This window comes from Podarcis tiliguerta (assembly GCF_965153285.1).
Source record: "Podarcis tiliguerta genome assembly, chromosome: 2".
Lineage (NCBI taxonomy): Eukaryota > Metazoa > Chordata > Lepidosauria > Squamata > Lacertidae > Podarcis > Podarcis tiliguerta.
In genome coordinates, this window is record NC_139535.1 from 53,553,578 (window position 1) to 53,570,904 (window position 17,327).

Genomic DNA, 17,327 nt, shown 5'->3' on the forward strand with positions numbered 1-17,327 from the left:
GCATTCTGTTCTCAAGTGGCCAACCCATGTGAAGGCTGCAGCCTCAAAAAAATGTCTTAAGGCTGCTTTTCACAGCTGGATTCTCTCTCATGTGAGTATGGGAGTTGGCTGCTGGGGTGCATCAGGAGACGTCCCTGTCAGTGCCTATGTTGCTTTTCATTCTGTGGAGAAGAGGCACTTAAACAGCCTTCCACTTTTATCTTGTTTGGGTGGCAGATAATGAGTCTTTGGATGGAACCAGGGTTGCCCAGTATACAGAATTGGATTGTAAGATCTCCACTCTGTGAACATCTCACCCAAGATGACTTCAGTTTCTTTAACATGCAGCTCAATACGGTACCCCTTGGATGTTTTCTAGGACTGAGGGATACACTTTTGAAAGTCTGTTACTTTTGCTGAAAGGGACATTATTCCTCGGTGTTTTTAGTAATGCTCACACAAACCTCTGAATCCTATATGACCCAGCTGCTGAGCAGTGATAGCCAAACACAGCCTGAGCTTTGTGTTTTTGGAGGCCTCTCCATAGCTGTATCTGTACGGCCAAGGCTGTATCTGGCTCTTTTTGGCCCTGAGCAAAAGAGACCAGAGAGCTGAATTCTCCCGGCCAGTAAAATGAAGCAATGAGTTCTCCTTATTTGTGGGTATTTTGCCAACAAGGAAGGGATGCCAGCAAATGAGTCCAGAGACCACCAACCTGGAGAGGAAACACTAATCAGCCTCCCACACCGTGGCCAAATGTCAAGCAGTGAGTGGGGCTGAAAAGCTGTTGGCTGCAGTGCACCAAAGGATATGGATACCAAAGGAGGCTGGAGGAGAACAAGGAAGGCAGAACAGTGCAGGGATGGAGAGGGAGAGGGAATCAGAGCAGGAGGAATGAGGAGGGGAATGTTGGGATAGGGAGAGACAGTGTTAAACAAGAAGAGAAGCCTACGACTTCTCACCAGCAATTCCTTCACTGCAACCTCCAACAGTGCAGAAGAGGAAGTGCTCGTGTACATATTGTGTTAATGCCACTGGACAAGCCAGCACAGTATGGCATATACTGGTTGGCTGTGGTCCTCCAAGGCCTCTGGCAGTTGTACACTCTAGTCCTGCTAGCCAGAAATCCTTTTAGCTGGCAATACAAAGGATCCCAGCTTGGCCCTTCTGCATGTGCTCTGCCACCAATCTATGGTTCCTCCCCAGGCCTACCATTCAATAAGTATGTTTTTTTCTGAATTATTATTAAATGACAAATATTACCTTACATGCATTCATTTAAAACTGAACATCTGAAGCTTCTTTCTACAGAATCAGACCATTGTTCCACCAACTGTGGAGCCAAGCCCAACTTTTCTGGCTTAGAATAAATATTCATTGCATGCAAAATCCCCCGAGGAAGAAGCAATAGGTTCAAAATACACTGAATTTTGTTCTGTATGAATAAGCTCTTCTCTGCATTCAATTATGTTTTGTGACTCATTGGCCTTTCTAAACTGGAACTCTTTGCTTCAACAGGCATCGGGTCTCCAGAGTCTCAGATGGAGGTATTTCTCAGCCTTGCTTCTTAACATCCTTTAAGTAGAAATGCCAAGGAAAGCCTGTGCACTGCCAATGAGCAAGGCTCAATGTGATTCCTTGACCCATACAGGAAGCTCACTAGCCAAAGGTGCATGTAAAAGTGAGAGTCTGTTTCACATGTACACTCTTCCAAGCATCTTGACATTGCAACATTGAATGTATGGCATGCAACATTCCCAAGGACAGATAAGCATTTACAAAACCTCTGGGCTTTGAATGCTGAAAAACATATTTGCACTGGAGTGGGGACAGTGCCATAGAGATAAGTGATCATCTGAAGATCTCACCCATACTTACTGTGCCTGGACGTGGATAGGGCATTTTGCCTGTGTAAGGCATCCACTGGTAGTTGGGGCCTTCCTTGTGGGCAAAAGGCCCATTGAAGACCATGCGGATGTCAGCCATGGAGTAGACACACACAGCAGATCCTTTAAACACAGACCTGTTCAAGGAAAGGGGTGGGGAGCTGTATTAGTCCAAAGGGTGGCTATGTCCTTCACATATAAAAGCTGGCTGCAATGTTCAATCCTTGCCTTCAGCAGATATCCTCAGGCATCCTGACCTCTTGGCTGTCACAGCTGCAAAGGGGAAACATGTTGTGCATCTCTGCTCAGCCTTGGCTGCTGGCAAGCCCTTGAAATGTCCTTAAACCTTTGTGAACATGTGCAATGACATAGACCCCAGAGAAACAGGGATTTCCTGCCTGGCACAGAGCACCAAGCCAGAAAAGAGGTGGGGGTGGGTAGGATAAGACAATGCAATTTTGGTGCTCTGGGGCCAGCCTCAAGCAGCTGCTGGAGAGTTATCAGGCCACGTCCCCAAGTTATAACATTCCAGGATTAGTTGTTCCAACCACAAGCACTGAGAAAAATGGCATAAGCTGCTGCTGCTTGCTGGTTTAACAAAGGACCTGACGCCCTTTTGACCCCGCAGAGGCGTAAATAGATCCTGATGTGTGTGTATGTACGTACTCCACCTGCCTTCCCCAGGGGATCAAGTCATCAACTACAGCTGCCATAGCTAAGTTTGTGGGAAAACCCCAAGCTTGGCAAGCAAGTGCTTCTGGGCTGTATTCCAGCTCTGCCAGAAAATTCCAAGGTGACCCTGTCTAAGACCACATTCCCTTCTTGGCTAGAAATGGAACACATCACCACAAGATGGAATGGTGTCTGCTTTTGGAACTTTTTCTGTTTCAGAGTTAAATCTGGGGTTTTGCCTTGTATAGTTGTGAGCGTGAACAGGCATGGGCATGGAAGGAAGGTCTCCAAATTCTGTTCCCAGAGCACTCACCCAGAGGCAGCAAAAACAGCATAAATTATGGGGTTCTTCACATCCTGGGTCTGCTGGATGAAGACGTCCTCTTGAAGAGAAAGGAGAGAGTTAGCAACTCATGGCGTGTTTTTTTGGAGGGGGGCAGGGGTCTGAAAATAAGAACTGAATACAGTGTTGCCTTGAGATAGTCAAAACAGAGCCAATTCACCGAGGACAGAATTGGGCATGACAAAAGACACATGTCTGCTTCTGCTGCTGTGTCACTTTCCTCCCATTTTTTTGGTAACGTCTAATAGAACACACCATGAGGAGTGATGCCATTGCGCTGGGCATTTTCTTTCTGGCTATAGTCATTGAGATGAGGCAGGTGCAGATACACACGTTATGAAGATGCCATGCTATACACTTTATGTTTCACCCGTGCTACTGGGAAGAAGGTGAAAAAACTTCTAACATCTAATTTCGCCTTGAGTGAAGTGAGGCAAATAAATCAGGAAACTTGGAAAGGCAAGCTGGCCCAGCCCAGACCTTGGGTCAGGGTCAAGCAGATATAGGACCACAGTTGACTATGCCAGACATTAGTCAAGCCAGACGGTGGCCATAGTTAAGCCAGGTCAAGTTAATTTGTTATGACGTGCGTTCCAACTAATGTCCTTAATAGTAGCTAATAAAAACATTTGTTCTTTCTAATAAAAAGAATGGTAAGTCATGTCAGTAGGATTGAATTGCCTATTTATACGACTTTCATATCAGGCAGAGATGTGCTCAGGTTTCTTTCTCATTTAGATTCACATTGCGATTCCACAGTAAGGCCTGCACAAGAGTGTCCCATAGTTGTCACTTCTAATTCAGCCCCAGCTGTGGCAGAAGAGAACACTCTCACTCAGGCAAGAACAATGGCTATGGTGAGGCTCGGAGTTCATTCCCTCTCCAAGAGAAGTCAGGAAATCAAGGTATCCTACAGACCATCTGGTAGTGATTTTGGGAAGCAAAGCAATTGTAGGGAAAGGGACAGTGCTAATTTGCTCTCTAGTAGGAGACAATCCATCAAAGGCCACTAAAGGTGATAAAAGCCTCGCTGGGGTTGCTCGCAGAATGACCAGCAGCCATCTGTCTGGCCTGTGTTGAGAGAAAGCTGGATGGCAGCCTACTAGGAGGTGGGTCTGCTGCCTTTGCCAAGAATGGGATCCCCAACCTCAACTATGCCAATGTTGGATGACTTCATTTTCTCCTACCCCCAAAAACAGCAAGACCAAGTCAAGCTGACTCCTTGTGTGAATGGGCTTCCACACAGCATTTTCACAGTGGGATCTCTCTCCCCTTTTTTTGATAGTTGCTGAAAGCTTGTTAATGAAGCATCACAAAAGTACTTGTGATGGACCTCAGCTACAATTTCAAAATTAAGCTGAAAACCTTGTTTGGAATGAGCTTTTACAGCATTGCCTAATATGCAAGGATATATTTTCTGCTTTTGTTTAAAACGTTTGCTTTAAGAAAAGCAAAATTTGTTTGAAGGGCCTTTTTACTGAAGCATACTGCCCGACAAACCCTTACTCAAAAGAAAACGTTAATGAAAAAGACATTGGTGTTTCTTAACCTCTTCCTTTCTTCTTCTATCTCAGCCCTTTCATTTAAGCACATGTGGCTTTCCTCCAAACTGCCTTTTACAATATCTTCAACCTGCTCAGATGCCACTGTTAGTTTTCCTACAGCTTTGGCTAAATGTCAATATTTTACTTATCCGAACAAGTGCATCATATCAAGAAGCATATGGCTTTGAGAGCCTTGGGTATTATTTTCTCTGATTGTGGCACGCTGAAAATTAGCTGAATATTTTTCTATTATAATGGGAAATCTGCTAGGAATGTTAGGGTTGTGGCAGATCCTTAGAGAACTATACTAGATAATTACGAAGATCTCTTCAAGCCATAAAAACCAACTGCCTTCTTCACAAACATTGCAATTTTCCTATATACAGTGATCCGGAGGTCAAATACTGGGCACCTTGTATTCCTTGTTCTGTCAAGCCCCAGGAGACTATTAGTTATAGATTTTTGCCATCAGCACCCCAGTAAGGTAGGTGAAATTTTCAGTGCTACATTTGAGTCAAGTTTCTTCAGAGCTAGTCCCACTTAGGTATCATCAGATTTAATCACATCTGAGTTTAGAGGGTAGGCTATTAGTTTAGAATGCATAACTTGCAGACATGTATAAGCCCTGGTAATTCTTGATTAAAAAAAAAAAAAAGCATCAAGTACATTGGCCAACTTCTGTATTCATTGAGGACCACTCTATTCTTCACAGGGAAGCCTGGGTGCCAGAAGTGTAGACTGCTGCACAGACCACCAGAAGTACAGACTGCTGCACAGACCACCAGAAGTACAGACTGCTGCACAGACCACCAGAAGTGTAGACTGATGCACAGATCACCAGTATGGGTATTTGGGCTCTGTAGTAACATTACCATCACTTACCAGGCAGGGCTTCACAATTATATGCTTAGGAACAGCACTACATAGAAATATGGGCATGCAACATACACAATCCACAGGAAATGTGTAATGTTGCTGTGAAGTGTATTTCTATTCCTAACATTTGCGGGGCAGGGGGATTCAGTGAAAATGGTGTGCAAACTTCTGACTGTACCTTGATTAAAATTTAGGGAGAGCTGATAGGAGCTCTGGAGAGTAGACCCAGCCCACAGGCCATTAGGTGGAGATCATTAAAGTCTATGCCTCCACTAGTCAAGGCCCCTATTAAGATGTCAGGTCACTTAGCATTTAAGAGTCCTGTCTACCATACTCCCCTTCCCCCAAAACGTCCCATTCCTCACTGTACTCACGGAGTTCATCAAAGTGTGTTTCAATCCCATCAGGCCCTGGCACAGAGCAGATGAGCCGTGCTTTCAGGAATGTGCTCCATTTATTCACCAGACAGCAGTGGCCTCCATCATCATTCTAAATAAAAGGAAAGCAGTGTTCTGGGATACAAAAAGTGTTATGAAAGCTACAGTGCTTTTGCCTGCAGCCACATCAGTGTTTGTAGTGTGCACAGCTAGGACTGGGCTATCAGACACACAACTTTTATTCTGTACACTTCCGTACAGTGGGACACAACAGAAATAGGGCAAAGAGTAATGACCACAAAGGAGTGCCCAATTACTCCAGACTCCCAGCTATTCACAAGCTATACCAAAGAGGACAATATAGGAAGGAGGAAGCAGAAACAGTGGCACTGGAGGAGCTCAGAGCAACAATGGCTTCTGCCATTCACAAGAGATGTTGGTGATCTACTATATATTTTGGAAAGCGGTTTGTCTGTCTATCTGTTCATTCTCTATTGACACCTTGTTTATTTGTTCTCTATACATTCAGACACCTCTCAATATATTATTGCCAAACTTGACACAAGGATTTCTGAGGCAGAAGTGGGGGTCTAATTTGATGCTTGGGTGCCATGTGCCATTTTGAACCAAGATGGTGGAATTAAATGGGACTTCGGGGTGACTGTGTTCATTTTTTATATAGGTTTGGCTGCCTCTTGAGATTTCATCATCAAACTTGGCACAAAGGTTACTGAGGTTGTTGTTGATTTTGGAGTGCTGGGTGCCAATTTTGATTCAAGATGGTGGACCAAAACATGACTTTACTCAGTTTTGGGGGTGAAGGAGGCAAATTCACAAATTACACTATTTAAAAATCACAGTATTTATTGGTTTCAAAAAATTCCCAGATAGTGCCAGGAACTCCTTGTTAATGGTATTATAGAGAAGGGGCCAAATACATGGAATTTATAGTAAACTCTCAACCAAACCTATGTTCATTCATCCTCATGACCTACCAGGCAAATGCGACCAATGCGGGAGTAGACAACAGGACTCTGTGGGGAATCAGTAGATTTCTCTCGAAAGAAGAAATAGAGCTTGTCATCATTCCTCTCTGCGCTGTCTGGAATGAGCTGTGCATGGACAAACGCTGGGTCTGCAAAAAGTAGTTTAAACAGTAACATGGTCTGAAAGGGTGAATGTTCTTTCCAGACTCCAGGACCCAGAGCTTTTGTGCTACATGTGATTCCTCACCAGCCCATGGAGGAGGTCACCTGGCCGCATTAGAAGAACCCTAACAGCAGCTTATACTTGAATTTGGGGGCTAAGTAACTCAAATCTTAAAAATGTTCCTTAGATGTGTACTCAGGTTAATGTATGCAGTACACTCATGCAGTCACAATAATTCATCCCCACTGGAAGAGGCAGCACCTCATCTCTAGAGTGTTTTCTTCCTCATGTCTCCCTTCCAGTACTGCATTGGCAAAGATTTGAACTTATCTTATTGTTGCAGTGAAGAAAGAATATTGCCAGGTGAGGAAATTGGCTCAAGCCCCTATCACCTGACAGATGCTCCTAGCACATTACTCTGAAACATGTTGTTTACTTAGCAAAGTGCAGCAATTTGTCTCACACCCTGCACAGCTTTGTCTGAGAGATGTTTGTTTTCATTCAAGAGCAAATTATTCATTGAAAAGTGATATAGGGTGAGGACTGGCTCCATGCACAGGCTTGGGTCCACCCCTTTGGAGCACATATTTACTTCATAGAGCTCTACACTGACATACTATGGCTCCTTCAAACAGCTCAAGTGGGGAGAACAGAATGTAGGTATCTGTCCTACCAACCAAAATTCTGTAGGCTTTTCTATTATAGTGGGTACTGACCTGATACCTAGTCTTCCCCAAAGCTTGGAGAAAGAGAGATTCAAAGAGTTTTCTGTTCTCAGTTGGTCAAAGAATAGAGCAAGTTTTAATAGCATAACGACAGCAAGATTTGCTAGTACAGTGGTACCTTGGTTCTTGAACAGCTTAGTTGTCGAACAAATCAGCTCCAGATGTCGCAAACCCGGAAGTGTTCCGGTTTGCAAATGTTTTTTTGGAAGCCGAATGTCCGACGCAGCTTCTACTTGAGTGCAGGAAGCTCCTTTCCATTATTGTTTACCCACACAGATTTTGCTTTCAAAAGTTGCCATGTAAATTTTTGATGGGACCAACCTCATCCTAAAAGAGAGCTGAAATGTGGGTAGGGTGCAGTGGTATAATGGAGGGGGAACACCCCCTGGTACGTTTTTCAGGGCAGGAGCAACAATGTCATCTGCCAGAGCACCAGGGTAACTGACAGACCTTGCTTGCTCTGGCAAGTGAACGAGGCAATATGTTTGTGAGGCTTTCAAATTTGTCGTGTATCACCATAAAGGAAGTCAGAGTATGAGGAAACTAATCAAGCAGAGGTCATACACGTATTTTCTTTTCTTTGATGGAGTCCCTGCTTTCCTGTAAGATTGTCTGCATTTCTGGTAAAGCAAAAGATAGCCTTTCAGCTGGCTGAAGATCTTTTGCTAAAGCTCAATGCATTTAATAAACTGAAACTATACCATTAGAAGTAATCCTCAGAGTTCAACATAGCTTCCCCCCGAAAATTATGTATAGGACTTTTTGGATTCTCCTTGTGGATGAGCTATAAGGGGTGTCAGGAGCTCCTGAACATTAAAATTCACGACTATGACATTGGTTGAGTGGAAGAGTGAAAATCTGAACACGTGTAGTATGTGCCATGCAACTGTTACTTCACTGTGGGTCTCCGTACTGATGCATCTGACAAAAAAAGGTCTGACCCAGAAAACCTGTATAACAACAACTAAGGCTGCAATCCTATACACACCTACCTAGAAGTAAGTCCCAATGAACTCAATGGGACTTATTTCTGAGTAGACATGTTTAGGCTTACACTGCAAGTTAAGATGCCATAGGCATGTTGTTTTTCCTGCAACAGATTAATACATCTACCGCTCTCAAACAAGTCCTGATTGTTCAGTTCAGGGCTTACATTTTGCTGTACCTTTCCTGATCAGTTATGGAATCCTTTTGTGGTCACACAAAACAGTGTTAGCCAAGGTTGAAAATGAAGATTTACGGAATGCACTTAAGACGCAATCAAACAGCTTCTAGGCATTTCATCTCTGTCAACATTTGCTCAACTTGTGCATATATTATTCCATTTTATTTATTTTAAAACGTAAGTCCCACCTTACAGCTGAAAAGCAAGTCTCAAGGTGGCTTACAAAAACATTAAACTACATAGTTATAAAAATAACTGTAAGAACAAAAGCTGCTTGTTTCTTCAGTCTATGATGGCTCCTCCTGGCAGGCCAGCAGCTACTGATGTGGTTTATTGTGGCATGCAGACACTGCCACCTTGAATCACGACAAATGAGTCAAATGACCTGTTCAGATCAGAAGACCTGTTGAACGAGTCAGCAAGAAGCACTCATGGGCCTAGTGGTTATACAGATTTGTACTAAATCAGCTCTTTGGCTCTCCTCTCTATCCAATCTTTCCAAATTAATTAACTGGTGTCAATCAGGTAGGGTCTGTGTTTTAAACCAGTAAATGTTCTACAACACTAGGGAAAGGACCACTTCTATAGATTAACACTTTCTTGAAATTCTGTTCAATGCCCCAAATAAAAGCTGTTCTGAATAACTTCAGTCAATGCTTCACACTCTAAGGCTTGTTATGATCCAAACTTCAGAAAAGAATTCTGAATCCGTTGCTGCCTTTGGTACTAAGATTCTTTTACTGGATGTGATGGTGGCTTGTCCTGTATCACAGGCCAAAACTAGGGAACCAAATCTTCATGTCAGTGTAGAAAAGAAGTTGACATAAAGCTCAGTGAGTTAAGCAGCTGTTTGCTAGGCTGCTGCAGGAAACATGGCCATGTGATTGATTAACTAAGCCTTCTGAGTCTACAGTGCTGGAGTCCTGAGCTCTATTCCTTGTATCACCTCATTTGTAATGCAAAATGAGGTAGTTTAAGAGTTCTTTACTTACACAGCTCAGCTTGAAAAGGGTGAATAGCAATTGAAATCACAGGCAGGGAAAATCGCTTTACTATGGCATCCCAAAACTGAGAGGCAGGTAGTGCTTCTCAACTTTTATGAAATGATACCCTCCCCCCAAAGTGACTAGTTCTTCTGTGTCCCCCAATGGCACAGGACCTCATCATGACAGACTGGAGTAACACACCCCACCCCTGAGAGTCCAAAAGTGCGGCTGTGTTGATCCATAGATGCTGGTTGTGAAGACCTGCGTTCACATACCTGATTAGCCGAGAAGTTCACTGGGTGACCTTGGGCAAGTCACTCTTCTCAGCCTAGCCTACCACACAATGGGTGGGATTCATCTTCCCATCAGCAGAAGCCCTGTGCAAGGACTTCTGTTTGCATAGTGGAGCTTCCCTCCCCTGCCTCCCCTGCAATTGGCCCTGGGGGAGTCAGGATAACCCCCAGAACAGTGCATGAGGAAGGAAAGGAGGATCCTTCCATCAGGCATGCAGAGATGCTTGCTGTAATGGAAGCTCAACACAGCACATTGTTGATTTCTTCCCAGGGCCATTATGAGGAGGAAATGGGATAACTCCCATATTTGCCACCACAAGCTCGGTGGAGGAATGCTTAGTAGCAGTACTACTACTACTAGTAGTAGTACCCCTCCCATCTGACTGGGTTGCCCCAGCCACTCTGGGCGGTTTCCAGCATATATAAAAACATAGTAAAACATTAAACTTTAACAACACCAAGCAAAATGTAATGCGCAGCCTTTTTATATGGTGCTGAGGTTCATTTTGAACTGTTTGTAGCAGGCTGTGGGACAATTATGCTGCTTTCTAACATACGTTTAATGTAAAAAACAGATGCCCATTTTAAAACAGTGCAGGAAAGGCTCTTGCCAGGTAAATAAATGAATACAGCATGTCCTGCCTTCCAACCCCGCAAGCATGCAGAACTGGCAAATCCCAGTCTTATGGATGACATCCTCTCTCCTACTGGGGAAAAAGTACTAGAGAAGTGCTGCCTGCCCCACACTACATGTCCCTCACTCATGTGGAAATCTCACCTGCCCAGCTTCTTTCACATCATTTTGCTTTCCCAGACAACCAGCTCATATTGTGATGGACAGGCCCTGGGTCTGCCTCCTAGTGACCCTGCAACCAGTGAGAGCTGGTGAGTCCATCAGAAAATCAGGAAAGAGAGTGTGGAGTTTAAGTTAGATGCTGACAGTTTTAGCAGTGAAATAGAGATTTGACTCTCGGTGAAAGAAAAATTAAAAGCCAGTGTGGGCAGGTGCAGATGGTTAACTGTCTGAGAAGGGTTAGATAGGCAGAACAAACTGGTCTTGATTCCCTGAGGGGAAGTAAAATCCTAGAAGGGGCTGAGTGGGTGTTGCAGGTTAGAACACTGATAACCATTTTAAGTGGGAAAAGTCTACCTGAGACTTGGCTGAAAAATAATGCTAAAAGTTTCTCTGTAAAGAAACATACAGTTTTGTTCCAGAAGTGCCTTATCCTCATCCTCTAGGTCGGGAGTGAGTAGGGCTGCCATGCGTCTGGATTTTCCCAGACATTACCAGGATTTCAAATGCTGAATTGACACCCGGGGGGAACCTCTGAAAGCCGGCGGTGTCCTGAATCTTAGGAAAGTCAATTGAAAAATCACATTTTCTTGGCATTTTTGTAAAAAAACAAAGAAAAAAACTCAACTTTCAGGGTGTCCTGGTTTTTATATTTTGAAATACGGCAACCCCAGGAGTAAGTGGACAGTGGGCAGCCTTGACAGAAGTGCAACGCCTTGCTGCTCTACTTAAATATAAACCCTACTATGAATAGTTAAGCCTAGGCCTCTCCTGTGTAAGAACAGGGTGAGTTTCATCTAGTGACACACCCTTATTACCGGTCAAGTTACACCCATATTACATTCTGTCACACATACACTAGTGCTTTCTTATACACATACTATCGCCAAATTTCTGCACCCACATAACGTTGGTGTGCTGAGGTAACTGGACCTGTAAGTTGTCAGGAACACAACTCTATGCATCCGTCCAAGAGAAGCTGTGTACCATACTTTGAAAAACTCTGGGCCTGGGCTGTTCATAAGTCTAATGTCAGTAACCTTCATCATTAGTACCAAGAATTCCCTTGCTTGTGGTGGTGGTGGTGGGAGCTATAAGATTTATGTGGTTGCAAGCACACCTGTCTGCCTTAAAAGCTTTTGTAAGAATATCTTGGAAGCCCTGCAATTTGGGGATATGTTGGTATTTTCTCTAGAGCCATCACTGCTAAAGAATTGCCATGGAAGGCAAATGGTCACCCTTATAATCCAGCATTTGCTTTCATAGATAGCTCTGTTCAGGTTACTAAAATGACATCTCCCTAAATTTGATTCCCAACCCCAGTTTACTCAGCTGTTTTTGCTGCTTCACAACAGCTGGAGGTGCAACCAAAAGGGAAGCTGAGACCTTCTCTCATTGGATCCCTTTCCATGATGCATGTTGGAGGAGAGAGGGCAGGAGATTAAATGCCCTGGATCAGTTATCAGAAATGACAAGAATACAAACCTGCCCTTCACCACTAACTGTGTGTAGAGAAATAATTGCAGGAGCAAAATGCTTTTGAATGCACAAAAGGGGGGATACCAGAGCCAAGGAATCAAGCAAAAAGAGAAACTAGTCAAATACCAACACACTCCTGAAATGACCAGATGATTGGACAAACGTTATATAAAAGTGTATCTTAACTTAGCACATATTTTTTCTTTATGGAAAGAAAATTATAGAAGACAATGACTTCTTCAGTGATGTGCTCTACAAAGCCCAAATGAAGTAGGAACATTTGCAGATTCTGTATTTCGTGTTCCACACAGATGGAGCATTTCAGATCTATTAAGGCTGGCAAGGCATGAACAGGGCAGGAGAGCCCTATTCCTGGTGTCTTGGGAGCTAGACAGAAAGTACGGACAAGTGTCAGTGCAAGGGCAAGGCGATAGCAAAATCAAGTATCAAGGACCAAAAACAAGGGAGTACAGAAGAAGGCTATGATAGGTGTCATGGGGACACTGTAACAGCAAAGGAGACTCAAAGGGCACCAGGATGAGAAAGGGGGTCCAGAGAGCTAAATTAAGATTCCATCATCCACAACAAAGCCCACTGAGCTGGCTATATATGGACAGATAAAAGAAACCAATTGTAGGCAGCTGGTATGACTTGGCATGAAGCCCTCAGGAAGCCAGACTTGAGAAGTCACCATGGAACAGTGTGCACTCACAGAAGGAACTTGAAGGCAAAGGGGAGGGGGGTTGTTGGTTAACGCTCCTGCTAGTATAATATTTTCTTAACTAAAGCCTCTTTTTCTTCACATTTTCTTTCTTACAATAATATTCTGAAACAGAGAGAGGAAAGAAGAGAGGGAAACTGTGCTCTAAGTCACAATTCCCACCATGTAGCATGGCCATTGGACACGAAGATCATGAATGCAGCCCTGCTTTTTGTCCTCTGCACTTCAAACTCTGCAGTCTGCCCCCCTTTCACTCACCATTTAGCCAACGGGAGTTGTATTGGTCAGTCCTCATGGCAGTCTGCTTGCCCATGGTGCGGAAGATGGCGGCATCAGTGCCCATGAAGTCAATGTAGACACCAGCATAGAGTTCTTCATCTGTGGACAACAGAGGATAGGGGGAAGAAAATTAATTGAGAGTTTTGTTGAGGCAGGATTCCCAACCACTCACCCCACTGGTTCTGTGAAAGAGAGGAATGGGGGAAATATACAAAATGCCTGGAATGGTTCACTTCTTAAATGACACTTGCAGAAACAGGGAAGCTACTCCCTGGTACTTTGAACAATGATGTGAAGACAAGCACCTCAACTTTCTTCTTTTCCCACCTCCATCCACCCCCCAAAAAAGTTGTGCATCAGGGGTTTGTACATCTCCATGTGAGAAAAGAATGCAAAGTTTTATTTTGGGCATGGATGGCACAGACAGTATTGCCAGACTATGAAACTGGAACCATTATCTCTCTTAGATCCTCAACATTCATTCATTCATTTATTTGCTCAGAACTCTTAAATGGGTAGGAAAAGGAGAAACTCCCCTCCTTCTGTAGTCCTTTCATTCTCAAACTCAATAAGAAAGCTCTGATTAGAGTTTTCTCTCTCCATCTTCCTCTCACACACACACAACCTCTGAACACAGTGTTCAGAGGAGGGAGAATTCAACCAAGGCCCTTTTTCTTGTCTAAACTGCAGCCACTTCTACTATTTGCCTGATAGGGGAAAATAGTATACAGGCAGCCATATATATTTTTTCTCAGCTTTGAGGGGAAATGTGATTTAGACTGGGAAATCCATGTGTGTATGGGGGGGGGGGGATTAATCCCTCTCCCAGTGCCACTGCTGCATTCCATTCAAGCCCCCCACCCCCACCCTGCAGCTGCTTTAAAAAAACCACCACCACCCAAACACCAAGAAACTTCAAGAGAGCCAATCACAGATTTCCTGCATTTCATCTAGTTTGACCCTAGGTGTATCAACTGCCCTTCACACCTAATATAGTTTAAATAGTTTAGGGTTAACCTGTTCTGTGCTGTTTTCCCCATCTTCTCCCTTGCGGAAACATGCAGCCTTTCCATGTCATACCACTCTGGTGGCATCACCAACAATTCTTACAGACAAACTTAGAAGTTAGAGGAAAAGAAGTTCCCTGCCCTAACTCAGATGCTTTAGGTGCTAATACTCAGGGGAATTCAGAAATTTGTAATTAAAACATGAAATAAAGAGTAAAGGGGGACTGTATCTCCTAATTCTTGTCCATGCACAATAATTATTGTATCGAGTAACACTGGCTAAGAGATGTGGGGAAAGGAAAAAGGCAAAGCACCTGCACCTCCTGGTCTCCTGACTTCATTCAGGTCATGCCTGAAGCTGCTGTCAGCATGGAACGGCTATATATTTAAGGATGAATTAATTAAATGCTAGAATTTTTTTTGGGGGGGGTGGTATGGTGATCCTATTTGGTAGTAAGTGTGAGATCAAACTTGGAATCTGTGTGAATTGTTCTTGGAGAGTGGGAATGAAAAGAAACGACAAGGGGAAAGCAGGGTCTCTGTAGAAGGGGCACTTTCTTGTTGCTCTGACCTTTCATTGATAGAAGAAACCTCATAATGATCAAAGGCAGGGGAGAAAAGGATCAAGATTATTAGTCATGCACAACATATGAACTGTTAGGTGCCCTTCCATAGTTTCCCTACCGCTGCACTGAATCTCTTATACAGAAATTAGTAAGGCTTACAGAAATGAACCTAAGTTCATTAGCAAAGCTGCTAATCAGGTCCAGCACTCAGACAGGAACCCACTGGTACAAGGGCACAATTCCTGCCTGTCTCAGGCCAGTGCTGCAGCTGCTTTCAGATTAATTAAGAAGTTTGGGGCTTGTCATGTAAATGGATACTAATGCTTGGACAAGATCAGAGGCAGCCAGGCCATATCAAGGGGTTGGGGGATTTGCAGGAAGAAAGAACTTTGGCCAGCACTGGAACCGACTCTTAGGGGAGAGTGGTGCAGCTGTTGTGCCAGTAGTAGGCCCAGGGTCAGTAGGACAATGATACCACTCCTAATTATCTCCCTGCTGTGAAGTTTTGTAACCCCAGCCCTTCACATAGGGGAACGCCCCGTGGAGCTTGAGCCATCATTTGAACTGGAGATAGAGGGGCCCTGCGGGAGATGGTATGGCCACACAGGACAAAGTTCAGAGGATGCCCATACTTGAAATCAACCTGGGGTTGAGTGAAAAAAGGTGGGTCTATGTGGTGAGGGAAGGATATAAGAATCCAAGAAGATGAGAACATTCAAAGATATATTTATATACAGATATTAAGGGGGAAGAGTAAAATATACATTGGTAACTCTAGCATGACCAATGGAAAGGACCAGGTTTCTCAAGGGAAGTAGAGGGGTCTGCATGAAATTTGCAGCTGGCTTAAGTCAGAATATAGCTGACTATACGTGAATATAGCTGGCCAATCAGGCATGTGATGTTTTGGAATGCTAGGGCAGTGGGAGGAATAATCATGTCTGATGGATAAGTGGAAACGATTGGACCATAACGAAGTGACATAAATGTCATCTGTGAAATTTTGCCAAGGAACCTCTCAGAACTTTGCTATTCGCCAAAGCCCTATTCCTCCTCTTATGCCACCAGATGGGACACTGCAGTTTAGTGAATAGTATGTCCTTTCTCTTCTTTATCAGCATCCGAGAGGCCATGATCTTCCCCCATTAACTCCGATGACATTTCCAGCTAACTCATCCATGCCTGAGGATGGCCAAAACCATTTCCTGACACAGAACAGCTGTTGCGCTGCATGCTTATAAGTAGCATAGCTCCCCTCCCCCTTATCAATCCTGATATCATTTTAGAACTCATAATGAAGGGAAATTTCTCAACAGAGGCTGGATGACCATCTGTCATGGATGTTTTAGTTGAGATTCCTGCATTGCAGGAGGTTGGACTAGATGGCCCTGGGGGTCCCTTCCAACTGTACAATTGTATGCCTATAGAATGACTGATGTTGCACAACCATGGAACTCACTTATTAATGCTGATACGGTGTCCACCTTTGGGTCATACGAGCATTTTCCTTTTCCTGACTCAAGCTTCTCTGGTTCCAGGTAGAATATGTAATCCTGGAAAGTAAGGCAACAGGTAGATCAATGATTTGCTTTACCACACACTATTACCTTAGGCCTTCACAAGTCTTTTTAATCAGAGAGCATCTAAAAGTACATGGAACACAAGATGCTGAATACGTGAATCACACTGTCCAAACCGCATCTCTCTGGAGTGGAATTTTCGTCCAACAAGGGTACAAGAAGTGGAATGTAAGAAATCCTGGCATGTAATATGTCTACCCCATGGAAGCGGCTTTAAATCATTTTTCAATGGTGGCTGACTCACTGGTGAGTTCATTACCTCACCATGCAAAGCTATTTTTCCATGCCACTACAGACTTTATTTTGTTCAGAGACCCTGTGGAGGCATGGAGAAAAATCACCACCAAACCATGTAGAAAGCTGGAGCAAACATCACCCTAGCAACTGCAGTACTGTATACATGCTACTCTTACAAGTTTTATATCAATTTCAAGGCAACCCTAAGAAATGTGGTAGCAGAGCCACTCTCTAAAGTTACTGCATTGACCGATTTACAGGAACATTCGCTTTCTAACTCTTTTGTACACCTCCCAAATATGTGTCCCATTTTAAAGTTGCAGAGGTAACATTTCTCCTCCTAAAGAAACTTGTTCTGTAAATGAAAAAAAACCCACATTAATATAAAAATAGTGTATCCCACCATCTTTATCCGCATGGTGCTACTTTACAAAGCCATTCCCAAAATTCATACTTCTGGACCTCTCCATCTCAAGAAACCTTGGATGTAACATTCTAGCCAAAGTTTCATCGTTTTCCCTGCAATGTTTGCACACAACATTACATTTTCAGACTTTTTCCACTGGGTATGACCACTGGGTGAAGTGAAACAACCATGTGCTGTAATATGTGAACACTACAGGTAAGTGTCAAGTTACCACATACTAAGTAGTACCTAGGCACTGATGAA

At 43.7% G+C, this 17,327-nt stretch overlaps 1 protein-coding gene across 7 annotated transcripts in view; it reads right to left on the minus strand.

Annotated features, from left to right (window-relative positions):
* Window positions 1-17,327, minus strand: part of SEMA3F (semaphorin 3F) — a 123,428-nt gene that overhangs the window by 10,732 nt on the left and 95,369 nt on the right. For all 7 annotated transcript variants that reach the window (XM_083429394.1, XM_083429400.1, XM_083429396.1 and 4 more), the window contains 6 exons: window positions 16,300-16,393; window positions 13,247-13,366; window positions 6,673-6,812; window positions 5,675-5,789; window positions 2,851-2,920; window positions 1,858-2,002 (listed from right to left, as the gene is read on the minus strand). In XM_083429394.1, coding sequence (XP_083285520.1) covers window positions 1,858-2,002; window positions 2,851-2,920; window positions 5,675-5,789; window positions 6,673-6,812; window positions 13,247-13,366; window positions 16,300-16,393 — 684 coding nt within the window. The remainder of the gene's footprint in view (window positions 1-1,857; window positions 2,003-2,850; window positions 2,921-5,674; window positions 5,790-6,672; window positions 6,813-13,246; window positions 13,367-16,299; window positions 16,394-17,327) is intronic.